This window comes from Triturus cristatus, chromosome 7, assembly GCF_964204655.1.
Source record: "Triturus cristatus chromosome 7, aTriCri1.1, whole genome shotgun sequence".
Lineage (NCBI taxonomy): Eukaryota > Metazoa > Chordata > Amphibia > Caudata > Salamandridae > Triturus > Triturus cristatus.
Genome location: NC_140590.1, coordinates 1,581,159,174 through 1,581,172,655, shown reverse-complemented (window position 1 = coordinate 1,581,172,655; position 13,482 = coordinate 1,581,159,174). Strand labels below are relative to the sequence as shown.

Genomic DNA, 13,482 nt, shown 5'->3' with positions numbered 1-13,482 from the left:
GTAGTGGCCGCCACCAGGCCAGCAGCGGAAGTGGAGCAGTGCTGGGAAGCCCGCCTCTGGATGGAGACTGAGTCGCAGGGTCCCAAACTGAAGGCCATTGAGAGGGGGATTGGAGCACTTCAGGCCTGGCGCCTGCGGCCGTAGTTGAGAAGCAGCCTGGGGTCGACATGCTGAACTCCTCTACTGTGTGGTGGTGAGAGGTGCGGCTGCGCACTGAACAAGGACCTTGCGGGCCTGACATCTGTAATTTCCATGATGGGGGACTTGGAGGTTTGTGCCTGCTTCCCCAAACTCGCAGTGCTATGCTGCTTGAGGTGCAGAGATATCCTTGAGTGCCTTTTCTGACGGATGTGTGGGGACCGGTCTCAGGGAGTTGAGGGTGCGGACCGGAGCAGCTTGAGTAGCCCAGGGCGCGTATCTGCACTTGGTGTGGACCTGAGGGATCACAGTAGAGCTGGGAGACCAGGAGAGAGCCAATCAGGTTGCCTGGCGACTGTTTTCCACATTTCCTTGGTGACCTGCTGGAATGGGGTCCCTTATCCTGGGCGGCGCATGCTTGTGAGGCACAGGAGTGGGTGAGTGTCCCCACTGCCCCCTTGCTGATGGTCGGTGACCTCCACGGGCCTGCAGGGGGTGGATTGAGGGAGAGCAATAGTGGTTGGTCTGGGCCACAGTAGAAGGCTGGACCCATTTTAAACATTGGGAAGCCAAGGACAAGTCCCTTGGGCACCCGGGGATGGGGGAGCCTTCCCAACCTCCGACTGTGGAGGCGGAGTGATCTGAACCCACACTGAACCCTAAACAGCTAAAATTGGACAAGATTCTTGAAGCTATAACAGATACTAAGCGCACCCTCCAATAAGATGTTAGAGCTGTCACAGTGGGCCTGCGGCTCTTGCGGGCCGAATACCACAAACTTGCGAACAGGGTGAAAGATGTGGAGAACTCAGGGATAGAACTGCAACCAGAACGTCAGGCGCACAACCGACAGTTTACGAACCTGACCGACAGGGTGCGCCTTCTGGAACTTCATGCAGCAGATGCGGAGGGACGCAATATCTGTGTGGTGAGAATCCCAGGGGGAAAACGGGTGGGGGGGAGACATGGTGTCTTATCTTGAACATTGGCTGTGGACTGAGGTTGCCCGAAATCACCGAACACCCTTCTTCGCTTTGGAACGGGCCAACAGGGTACCACCCAGACCGTTGGCACCGGGCAGCCCACAGACATATTTAATCCAACAAAAAGCACAGGCGGGTGGCTCTTTCACTGTGGACAAGAGTAAAGTGTCAGTGTTCCCTGGTTTCACTACCGCCGTACAAGCTAAACAAACCTTTTTTTCTAGAGGTGAAGAAGGCTCTGATTGAGGAAGGAATACAGTATTCCTTGGTTACCGGACAGCTAGATGGCTCCACCCACTTCTGTGATGACCATCGAAGCGGTTTGAGAATAGTTGAACGCTTACAATCAGGGTTGGCTCTGCCAGTGACCAGATCCGTGGCAGGTGCAAATAGATGTAGGCCCAGTAAGCGCTCCCAGAGGAAAACACGTACAGGGAGACAGAAGAAATCGTTCAAATTTCAGACTGATCAGGACCAGGCAGCTGCACTCTAGACAACAGCTGAGATCACAGTGCTGCGCATGTCTGACTCTGGGAAAGGTACCCCTTCAGACCGTCAGTCGGCAAATTCAGAGGGCTCGGTGGTGCATAGAGTTAGCCCTCTGGAGGTGACTCCACAAACTGTTGATGAACTGATCTGAGGGAAAGGAGCATTAGAACTTTGGTCCACTGGGCTGTGTTTTGCTGTGAAGCCCCCCACCCTGTGGACTAGCGGTCTCCCAAGACCTCTGCTTGGGGCGCCTACCTCTGAGGGGCCCGATGTTCACTCATACCAGACATAACAATCCTTGCACAGGGGGATATCCTCGATGTGAGACCTGGGATCCCTGAATGGGGATACATGATATTTGTGAGCTGACCCTGGCCTGCTTCTAGATGGTAAGGGGGTAACAGGGCCTGTGCGGAACTGGTTGATCCACCAACATCCAGGACAATTGTTTTTGCACCCCGGGATGCCCCTGGCCTGCTGGAGGCTACCTGAGCACACCCCGCTCGAGGCTCTCTATTGTTAGCAGGTGGTTCGCATCCTTAGACAGTTTGGTTTTTGTTTTTAAGTTTGTTTTCATGTTTCCCCTTTCCCTCCCTCCTGAGCTAATGTTTGCCTGACCGCAGGGAATCACACATGCAGCTATACATACAGGGGCCCCACTTGGCTCTGATAGTGAGTCTTAGCACAGGCCGGATAGCGGGGTCCCAGGTTACACATCCGTAGTAGGACTTTGTAGCAAGACACTCAACTGTCGGGATACTAACACACTATCGGCTTATATGTACCCCTGTGGTGGTGCCGTAGCTTTATATGGCCTATATGACTGTTTGCCAGAATTATATAGCATTGTAGATTTCTGTTGCAATTTTCCTAGATTGACTTGAGAATATGTTTGCATGTTTTTACCATAAATAGCAATAAACACAAGTTTAAAAAGATTTAAAAAAATAAATAAATCATTGGTTCGCTGTATCCTTTTTTTTTTTTTTTTTTTTACCTGAACATGAAATGAGACGCTAGGAGATTTAGCATCACCAACCCAGTCGGTCTGCACTTAATCTGCTAATGCATGCATTGGCACCAATGGCAGCCGGAATGGGTTGCAGGTGGTGGGGGGGTCGAGCAAAACAAAAATGTTTTTTAAAATTTACTTATATCCCCGCCGCGTCCCACGTCTGCCCCACGCATCAGGAAGCACAGTCCATCTCCAATGACCAATCACAATGCTTCACAGCACTGCAATGCAGCGTTGTGATTGGTAGGCACCCAGGCTCCCCTGATCAATTACAACGCTGCAATGTGATTCGTTTTAAGTGTCCTGGTTTGACGCTCAAACAGGGAATGGGGGTCTGGGCATGTTCTCCACGCAGGCTGTAGTACAGCCTGCATAGAGAACCGGGAAAGTGCGCATGACTGGTTTGGGTGGTCCAAGAAGGCTGACCAAACAGTCATTGCGCACACCACTCCTCCCCTGCCCGCAGAGCAGCCCCGCCCAACCGCCTGCCCACAAACCAGCACAAATTATTTAAAATGATAATAAGGGAAAGTTATTATCATTTTATATTTTCTCTTCTTCCACTGCTTGAAAGTAGTGGGGTGACGCTCCTACGCCATAGCGGAGGAACCCCACTCATTAGCGCATTGGAGCAAGACATGTGGGCGACAGCAGCAGTGCATAGAAAGGGCTGTTTTTTTCAAGTAGTTCCTCAGCAAGTTCAATGCCAGCACTCTGTGGAGGTGGAAGGATACACTCAAACCTGTACTACTTAGTTTTCTCCCACTGAGTACCCGAACTAATTCTTGGGCAGGGAGAGTACTGGTAATCCAAGTAGCAGCAGGGCTCAGGCTGTGAAGTATGAGCACGTGCAGCGCAGAAGCTGCTGAAAATGAGCCTTTCAGATGTCAAGTGTGTATATGCCGCTAACCAGTGTATTCCAGCGATGGGTTGTTACTGCAGTGTTACGTTCTAATTGGCATCCCAACAGGAATGAGCATATGGCCAGAGCTGCCGAATGGGGTTCAAGGTTTGAATCCCATCGTCGGCTCATCATCCTGTGATTCTGTACATCAAACTAACCACCAGTGTTTAAAAAAAAAATGTATGCTATAATGTAAAACTTGATTGTCTTGTAAAGCGCTCTGATGCCCTTGGGTCAAATTCGCACTATATCAAACTGCCAAAAATTAGACCCTGCACATATGACTTGGAGGCTGATGGCTGCAATGTCTCACAACACACATAAAATCCAAATGTACCTGAGTGGAGTGTTCTGTGGCCTGGCTGAGTCAGGAAGTGGTGAGATGAGGCTCAGCGTACATAAACGGGACCGCAGCCATATATATTTTTTAAAAACCTAAGAATTATTGAAGGTTGGCTCAAGTGCCGATTTTAGTGGTTTTGAATGTATGTGCCTATCTCTGCTTTCACGGGCGCTCACGTAGTGGCAGAGTTGGGAGAGACAAACTGGCACTTACTCCCACTCATGCTCAATTCCAGTGGCGGGAGGGGGGGGGGGGGGTTGCAATGTGGATCTCAAGGTGAAACAGTTTACAACTAGCCACGAGACTACACCCTCAGTAAAGCTTCATCTTTAACTTTTTGTTGTGCTATACGTTGTTTGTATGGCTCAACGATCACCAGCCTCTTATAGACGCCAAGAAAATGTTATTGTTAAACGCCTGGCTCCCAGCAACGCCCCTAACTGCCCCTCAAGGCCCGCCCAGTCTATTTAGTGAGTACCTGCACTTCTTTTTTCCAATTTAAAGCACTGATCCAAACAACCAATAGCATTACGTGAAACATCAGGACTTGAATGAGCTAAGATGTGATTGACAAAGTCTCCATCCAATGATGAAAAAGGCTGGTCGAAGAAAGCCAATGTTTGAAAGGAACGGACCGAAAGAACACTCTACCTATTTTGCCAGTATGCTTGTTTGACAGCGGCACTGTCAAAACCCAGACATCGATGGCAGCACGTTTGCTACTTGGCATTTTAAACAATCAAAGCTTGTGCCTTGAACAGACTTTACAAGATGTGACGTCTCCAGTCTATCTCTCCAAATAATGACTCGTATTTGTCGGGGGTGGCTCTTCCATTAGGGCGGAGGAGCATTGCCCCACTGCTTTCTCACAGACGAGAAAGCCAAAACATAAAATGGTAATAACTTTTGGTTATTACCATTTATGTTTTTTTACACATTGCGGGCGGGTGGGTGGGTGGAGCTGCCCGGGCAGGGCAGGAGTGGTTTGCCCACTCCTGAGTACGCATGACTGGTTTGGTCAGCCCTCTTGGGCTGCCCAAACCAGTCATGCATACTCTGCACTTCTCCATGCAGGCTGCATTGCAGCCTACATGGAGAACATGCCATCCCCTACAACCCCTGGCTGGGCGGCGTCCCGACCTATCACAACGGTCCAGTGTTGTGATTGGCTTAGGGGAGGGGAGTGAGCAGGAGCAGTGAAAACATGGGACCTGGGCTGGCAGAAAGGTAGGTTTTAATTTTTTTTATTTCTTATTATTGAACTCCCCGCCCCTAAGTCCCTCCCCACCCTCCTCACCTCCTGCGTGCCACCTCCTCTGTCCCCCCCCCACCATCGAGCCATGCCGGCCGCTACAAATTCTAACACTGGTTTAATGGAGCTGCCTTGTAACTTGATTCGAGATATCTCACTGTTGACTCGTGTGCTTTGCTTCACTTGATTTTAAACTTATTTTACCAACCTTACTATGACCGAAGAAAACAGCTGCTTTACATGACTTTAAATAACTTTCTCTATATATATTTGGCATGTCTTAAGCAGAAATGTTGGTAGTTTGACGATTGCCAACTATGCCAACCATACCCGTCACATCTGATATTTCCTATTTAAGATTCCAAATACTGTTTAGCTTCATAAATACATTTTCATAAGTAGTTATTTGTTTGCTCGAATTATGTGAACATCTCACCACGGTACAAATTATTATTCTTTTTTTAAATGCTGCTATTTCCCTAAATCTCTCTCCTGCAAGTTTTGGCCTCTGATCATAAATACATGTCTGCTTTTCATTAATTTCGTTTCTTACTGCTCTCAGAGGATTGGAAGTCTGCCTCCATTCTTGCTGTTGGAAGCTCCGAGGGCGCGGCTCTGGCCTTGTTGTGGTTGTGCACTCTGCAACTGTTTGATATGTACTTGTTTTGTGTGAATGCCTCCGCACTCCTTCTTTTAATATCTCCATTGCAATTACAGCCACGAGGCATAATAATTGCATTTTATGGGGCATTTTTTTCGGTTTACCTTTCTTTTTCTATTTTAAAACAGTGTGTTTTGAAGCTTTTTCAGAAAATGTCCCCACTTAACAAAAGCTGCAAGAACTGATGGAGCCATCTTGCGCTGTGAGCTACCGCCAGCAATTGACGAATATATTAAAACAGAAAGGTTTTTAGTTGTTTCCTAAAAACGGTGACCGAGGTACATTTGCGCAAGGCCATGGGGAGCTGATTCCAGTACCGTGGGGCAAGGTACGAGAAGGCTTTGCCCCCAGTACGATTTAAACGTATTCGGGGGACTTTTAGAAGAGCTAATGAGTTAGATCTGAGGTTACAACCCGAAACTGGCTTTGTAAATTTCTTTTGCAAATAATAGGGACCTTTGCCGTTTAAGGCGTTATAAGTAAGGCAACAAATCTTAGAAAAGGATCGCTTCTTCACTGGTAACCAGTGGAGCTCTCTCAGCAAGGGGGCTAAGTAGGAGCCTGTAGGGTGATTCAGAATCATCCTTGCCGCGGTGTTTTGAATCACCTGCAGTTTGGCAAGCTGCGTCCCACCCACTTCAGCCAACAGCGCATTCCCATAGTGAAGGCGACTAATCACCATAGCCTGGACCAAGGTTCGACGATGTTTAATCGGCAAATAAAGAAGTATCTTGCCTAGAAGACGTAGGCTGTAATAACAAGAGCTGATAGTGGCCGCAATGTGATCCTTCATAGTTAGTGTCTGGTCCAGTTTTAATCCAAAATTTTTCACGGATTGAGTTGGAATGGGAGCAGTTTCCAGCTGACAAGGCCACCAGTCATCCGTCCAGATGGTTGAGGCTTTGCCCATAAGCATAACCTCAGTTTTGCTAGGATTCAGCTGGAGGCAGTGCTCCGTCATCCAGTGAGAGATGGCGAGCATACCTGCCGAAAATTGGATTTTCTCATCTTCTAGATTAGAACCGATTGGGAACATCGGCTTGGTATCGTCCGCATAGGACATTATCTCGAACCCTAACGGTTCAACAATTTTTGCCAGAGGGGCCATGTAAACATTAAATAATGTTGGACTTAGACAAGAGCCCTGAGGCACGCCCTTGTCCAAACGGGATTTCTGAGAAAGATAAGGTCCTAACATTATCGTTTGCCATCTATCGGACAAAAAAATTTCCAGCCGTTTTAGGGCTGTGCCTCGAATGCCACAAGAATGTAGTCTCTCCACGAGCTGTAAGTGAGAGATGGTATCAAATGCCGGAGAGAGATCTAGGAGGATCAGAACTGATCCCCCGGCATCCATTACCTGCCTCAAGGAGTCCTTTACTGCCAGGATAGTGGTCTCAGTGCTGAAACCTGGACAGAATCCAGATTGTGAGGGGTCTAAGATTATTGGACTTGAGATGAACTTAACTCCCTATTTATTATGGTTTCCAATTGTTTGCCCAGCAGGGGTAGCAAGGATATTGGTCAATAGTTACTCAGTACCTGAGGGTCAGCTGTGGGTTTTTTCAGGATAGGTCATACATATGCTCCTTTCCAAGGGGAAGGAATAATGCCTGATTGGATAGAACAGTTGAACATTTTAAGAATTTCCGGGGCACAGCTGGGAGATAGAAGGGCCACAATTTTGGGAGGGCAGAGATCGCCAGGCGAACCAGATTTAGCAAAAGATAAAGAGTTAGAGATCTCGTCTAGCGTGATTGTTTCAAACTGATCAAGAGTATTAGCTGACGGTATCTCCAGTTCTTCTAGTCCTATAGAAAATGCCGGCTTCTGAGACGTAATAGTTGGAAAATTTGCGTAAATCTGCATAATTTTTTCCTGAAAATAGATTTCTTAAGAGTCACATAGTTCTTGAGATTCAGCCGGGGATTGTTTACAAGCTTGAGGTGATACAAAGTCTTTAACTATATTAAATAGGGCTTTAGATGAGTTACTAGACTGATCAATTTGATTCATGATATAAGTTTGCCTGGCCATTTTTATGTTCTGATGGTAACTGGATAGAGCTAGTTTGTATGCTCGTCTGTCCAGCGAACCTTTACTACATCTCCATCGTATGTCTTGCACTTGGATTTGTCAATTTTTAACTCTGCTGTATACCAGGGGGCGGATTGCCGCCGCTGGGCTGAGCTATGTTTTATTTGAGGAATTGCAAAGTCCAGTGCTGTCACTACATCAGAGTTGAAGCCGTCTAACATTCCAGGAACGTCGGAGTTGTAAGGACCACATTCCAGTGAGTGGGGATGGAATACCTCCTTGAAGGATTCCAGGGATAGTTTATGCCAAGGCCTGCGTAGCTCCTTCTTCTTCTTCTGTCTCGTATTTCCTGTTCGGGTCGGGGTGGACGGAAAACATGACCATAAAGTGGTCAGTCCAAGTTAAGGGATATGGGAAATAGCTGGTGAGGTGATCAATATTAGTACAAATTAAGTCTAGGGCGTGGCCAGCCTGGTTAGTGGAGCTAATAACCCTTTGGGAGAGTCCAATTAAATTAAGACTGGTTATAAGCTTGTTCGCTTCTGGATTGGAAAAATCTTTGGCATGAAAGTTATAGTCCCCCCCCAACAGAATAAATTTTCTGGAAGCTAAGACCTGCATGGCAATTTGTACGATCAGATAATTAGGAAAATTAGCTCTGGGTCCTGGAGGCCGATAAATTAGCGCTCCGTTCCAGCTGCCCGTGGGAGACATGGTTATTTTAAAAATGCCCAGTTCCAAGCTATTGTTGCATAGGGTAGAAGTCCATTGCACATTAAGATGGTTGTTAAAGGCTATGGCAATACCCCCCCCTGTTTTGCCCTCTCTATCTAGATGGATACATTTATAGCCATCCGGGATGGCCAAATTAATCGATGGATGGTTTGTGGGTGTTGGCCAAGTTTCTGTGAGAAAGCAGAGCTCTGGGGAGTGAGAGGTGATCATATCCAATATTTCAATGGGATGTTTTGCTAATGATCTTACATTGCATAAAATATACTTGGGACTAATTGTGTCATGGTCAAGTTCGTTTTGTGAGTCAAGTGAATAAGTTGTGACCAGATTTCTCTGAAAGAGGCAAGTTCTGCAAACTACCGGTCCTTCTAAGACCGTTGGAAACTTTGTTGGACAGCATATATTGGGAGAGTGGTTAATTAATCCTCAAGTTATAATATCGAGCGGGGCTTTTCCAGAATAGGTCAGGCGGTTCGTGGTCAGAGCAGTAGTCCAGATTTGGGCAGCATTTCCTGCCTCTGGGCTCGTTCGGGCGAGGACTGGCGCAGATGGGCTTGCGTTTGGCGCGCCAGCGGTGCGTCTGCTGCGCCTGCGCGCAAGCGCAGTCATTTATTCTGTCAGGACAAAACAACTAGCCCGCAAGCTGTAGTTACCCCCAAGATGGCGGCCCGTAGAACAACAGTCTTCCAATGCAGCCGAGTCTCCCCCCCCCCCCCACCCCCCCCCCCCCCTCCCCGCCCCCGGTCAGCACCTAATCGGCTGTTGCGGTGAGTGTGTGGGATGGCTGAGCAAAGTTAAAAACAATAGAAGTGCAAGTTTTAAGTGTGAGTTGGCAGGTATGTAATCATCCGTGATCTTCCTTTACCATCAAATTCAGCCCGTTGACAGATGTCCTCCTGACTATACAGACTCCACAGTTAAGGCTCTAAGTGTGAAAAGTGATTCCTAGTAAAATGAATAAAGCAGTAGGGCGACGACGAGCCTTTATCCAGCCTTTCACTTTAACTACCCACCAAGTAAATCTGACATCTGCTGGATGGTTTATGTGGGTCCAAGTGTTGGTGTAGTGCTCTATTATCAAAGGCTCAACTCTATTACGTCTGTCCAATGCATGCCGTTATTAGGTCTGGCTTGACAGTGCAGTTGCCTTAATACATATTGTTATCAATTCTTTACTATAGACACTGTGTGCTTCGGTCCCAGCCATGGCTGTTTGATTCATCAGGGTGCATCCTACGGTGCTTTTGCATTGCCATACATGTGGATCTGTTTTACATGCTAAAAATCACACTGCATCACCACGTTACATTTATTATCTCAGAGATGTAATGTACACAGAAAACAGCTGGCTTTGGTTTTTCACTGCTATAGGTTTTAAAAAAATGTTTTAGTCAGGACTAAAAAAGTAAGCCAGAACTACTGGATGTGCCAAAAGTTTGGGATATCAATCATATTCTACAGCAAATTACAGAAAGTCTTGTGATCAGTCAAGGATGGGATATCGCACTGAGGTCACTGATTAGAAATGTAAAAAATATTTGTATTCATTTGTTCCATAGTAGGTTATGATCTACAGAAACCTGGTTGGCAAACAGGTTTGGCCTTTTTATGTGCCCTTTTCGATGCAAATTTCTAGATGCTTTGCTTTGGGTTTGCCAAAACAGAAGCCGCAAAAATCTAAGGATGGCAATGATAGCCTAAACAGCTAGCTTTGGAGAAAGTGTTTATATGGCTGCTCCCTAACACAAAACATCCGCTTCATAGAATATTTAGGTTTAAGAAACCTAATCAAGACCACAGAGAACAGCTCTCCCTGTGGAAACTGCTACTTTGATTTGGTTTAGGCCCTTTCTAGGTAAATGAAGGAATTAAGAAATATGGAGCAACAAAGAGTTTGTAAGTATCTGAAAGATTAGAATCACCTTTCCTGAAACTCAGATTAGATTATGGAACTAGTTGTCACTCTTCCACACAATAACCTTACATTCTTAGCTTTAATACTTTGTTGTGTATTCTAGCTAGGCCAATAGCTTGTGACTGCTTTTACTCCTCAATTAGTCCACCTACCTAATTATTGTTCATCTCTTATTGTGCTTTGTTTAATCGGTGTTTAAAGATCTCTCAGATGAGCCTCATTTCTTTAATAAAAAAACGAAAATATAGATTTGCAATGTAAATCTTAATGAATAACCAACTTTTAGATTCTGTCTGTAGAGCTTGTGAGGTGAGGCCTGCTTCGGACAGCGAAGGGTATGTCCTGGCACATAATTTTTGAGGCGCTCCTTGATATAAACTGGGGCCCAGCCGTGAATGGCTTTGTGGGCAATGCAAAGGCCTTTAAACCTGGCTCTCTGTTTGATAGGGAGCCAGTGCAGATGCAGTTTTTTCTCTGATAAATATTCCCAAATCCAGTGTTATTGATGAGATGGAATTCGAAGAAGGTAAAACATTTAACAAATGTTCAGCCGCACATCAGTATGCATCGCATTATTGATCATATTCCCTTGTTGCACTGTAAAAAGGTCTACATGATCATCAAAATACCCCTGATACTGCCAGTGTGTTTTATGTTAAGGAAAAGTCAAAGCAAGAGAGATGCACTCTTTATTTACAGAACATAGAGGAATAAACAGTAATGAATAAAACAAAATGCACAACAGTACATGTTGGAGACTCTGAAAATGACTTTGGGAGCCTCAGACATCCTAGAATGACAGTCTTTTCTTGGATATGAAAAAACCCTAGTGTGATCATTAACAGCCTATTAATTAATGTTTTGCATCTGCGCATTTAGAAATGGATATTGACTACATATGCTTTGTGCTTCTCTCCTCTGAGAGAAAAATGCCTTTAGCGCAGACATTTTTTGATTAAGTTTAGATGGTCTCTGGTTCCTGCTATAATCTGATCTTTTCAATTTAAAACTCTGAGATCCATGTGCCGTGCTGTGTTCAGCATTCATTGCATAATGAGGAGCCCCGCTAATTGCATGTTCTGCGGCTTCTGTCTTGTAGCGGATTACCACAGCAACGGCTACACCGTGACCAATGGCTGGAAGATCCACAACACTGCCAAAAACAAATGGTTTGTCTGCATGGCCAAGACAGCGGAGGAGAAACAAAAATGGTTGGACGCTGTTTTGAAGGAACGAGAGCAAAGGGAGAGTAAGTTAGTTTTTAGCTCTGGCAATTGAATGACAAATATATAAATGGTTGTCTAAAAAACATTAGATCAGATTTTGTTTCTCTCCATGTCTTGCACAACGTGTCCTTTGGTAACCACATTACAATAATTTACCCTAATTTTGCCTAGAGAGATTTCAGTTACTATAGGTTAACCAAAACAGTCTAGAAGAAGAAGCGGAATGTGAATTTCAGAATTTGTTGATTTTCCTTGTCAACGTTCATATTGTGCTAAGAATTTTGATAGCCGACATCACATCTTGATAATTGCATGCAATTGCTATTACATCCCTGTGCTGCTTTTGCGGGGTGGCTTGTAGTGTTACACCAGGCCCAACTTTTTTGCATCTATATTTTGTTTACTGTATGTCTGTTTTTTCTTTGACAGTTTTATTGGCACACTTTCCTTGTTTGATTTCCCCTCTCTTTAAAGAGAATCTTCAATCCCATGGCTGGATCAACTATGCCAACTGCATGCCTCTGTCTGATTCAAGATGCTCTGACATTATTGATGCTGGATACCAGCCACTCCTAATAGATTGAGAAGCCTTTGTTTCATGCAATTGTTATATTCTATTTTTCTTCTTTGACCACCTGTCCTGTATTTGCATTGAGAGAAGACCCAACTGGATACATGTTTACAAGGTCCCTGAGCAACTTTACCATAGAAGACACAGCTTTTGATTGGTTATCAAGCACTGACTTTGGATCACTGAGGGATGTTGTTTACTGTCAATACTGCTCAGCTATTGGTTTGTCTTTAGAGAAGCATAAGACACTGGGGATGAAGAAGGCCTCTGATCTTTATTCATGATCTCAAATGCTAGACATGTCTTGGAATCTGCAGCATCTCTTACTTCTAAAGATGGGGAGATATCCCTGTTGAAAGCATGAAAGGATGTTCACTTTTAAATTGGGAAACGATTTTGTTTTCAGTCTGGGCTTTTCTCAACTATAGATATGCCAGTTCTGTAATGACTTTGATATGGCCATGGGAAAGGAGGAGTGGTCAAACAGGAATGTCTATCCCAACCCTCCTCCCGTCCCTGTGAGCGTTGTGAGCACATATCTATTATCTCTAAAGGTGATCTCAAAACTTTGTGAACATTTTTATCGTCTGTTTTCAATCTTTTTCTTTAGTCCAAAAGATAATGGTGTGAATTCTCTATGGCCCAACTTCATTAATGCTTCTAACAAGTAATCTACAGCATCCTGAAATTTTTATATAAGTTGTAATAAATTTAATTAATAGTCTATATAAGTATCCATCTTTATAGTCTACTTGTTAATTTGAAATGTTTGTATTATTCAGTGAATGCAACCAAAATGTGGGATTTCTACACCAAAAAGTTCTTGACAACAAAATCCTATTGCATTAACATATGTAGTTAAATTACAGCAGCTATACTGAGGGTGACCATCTTTGACTGACATTCAGCAGTGCTTTGGTTTTGAGGGCAAAGTCTCAGCATGTGGGCGTGGGAGCAGGCCGAGGTCCACGCAGTGCTTTATATCCGATGTGCCTATGGGCGTGGTCATACTCTGCAACTTTTAGAACTTCTCCATTGTAATGCTACCCGATGTATCAGGCCCAGCTGTTTATGGTGCCACACATCGCGCCAATATTAATCCGCAGAAATGACTTGCACAATGTTATGATTACGGTTCTTTGGTATCTGTAGCGGTCAGATTGCAAGATTTTGTGAGTCCCAGATCTGCTGATCAGTGACTCAGCCCTTGTCA

General features: G+C 45.1%; 1 protein-coding gene across 1 annotated transcript in view; it reads left to right on the top strand.

Annotated features, from left to right (window-relative positions):
* The window catches only part of PREX1 (phosphatidylinositol-3,4,5-trisphosphate dependent Rac exchange factor 1), an 824,667-nt gene that overhangs the window by 449,634 nt on the left and 361,551 nt on the right, over positions 1-13,482 (top strand). Inside the window, exon 10 of the mRNA XM_085619426.1 lies at positions 11,572-11,721. Within this exon, the coding sequence (XP_085475552.1) occupies positions 11,572-11,721 (150 nt within the window). The remainder of the gene's footprint in view (positions 1-11,571; positions 11,722-13,482) is intronic.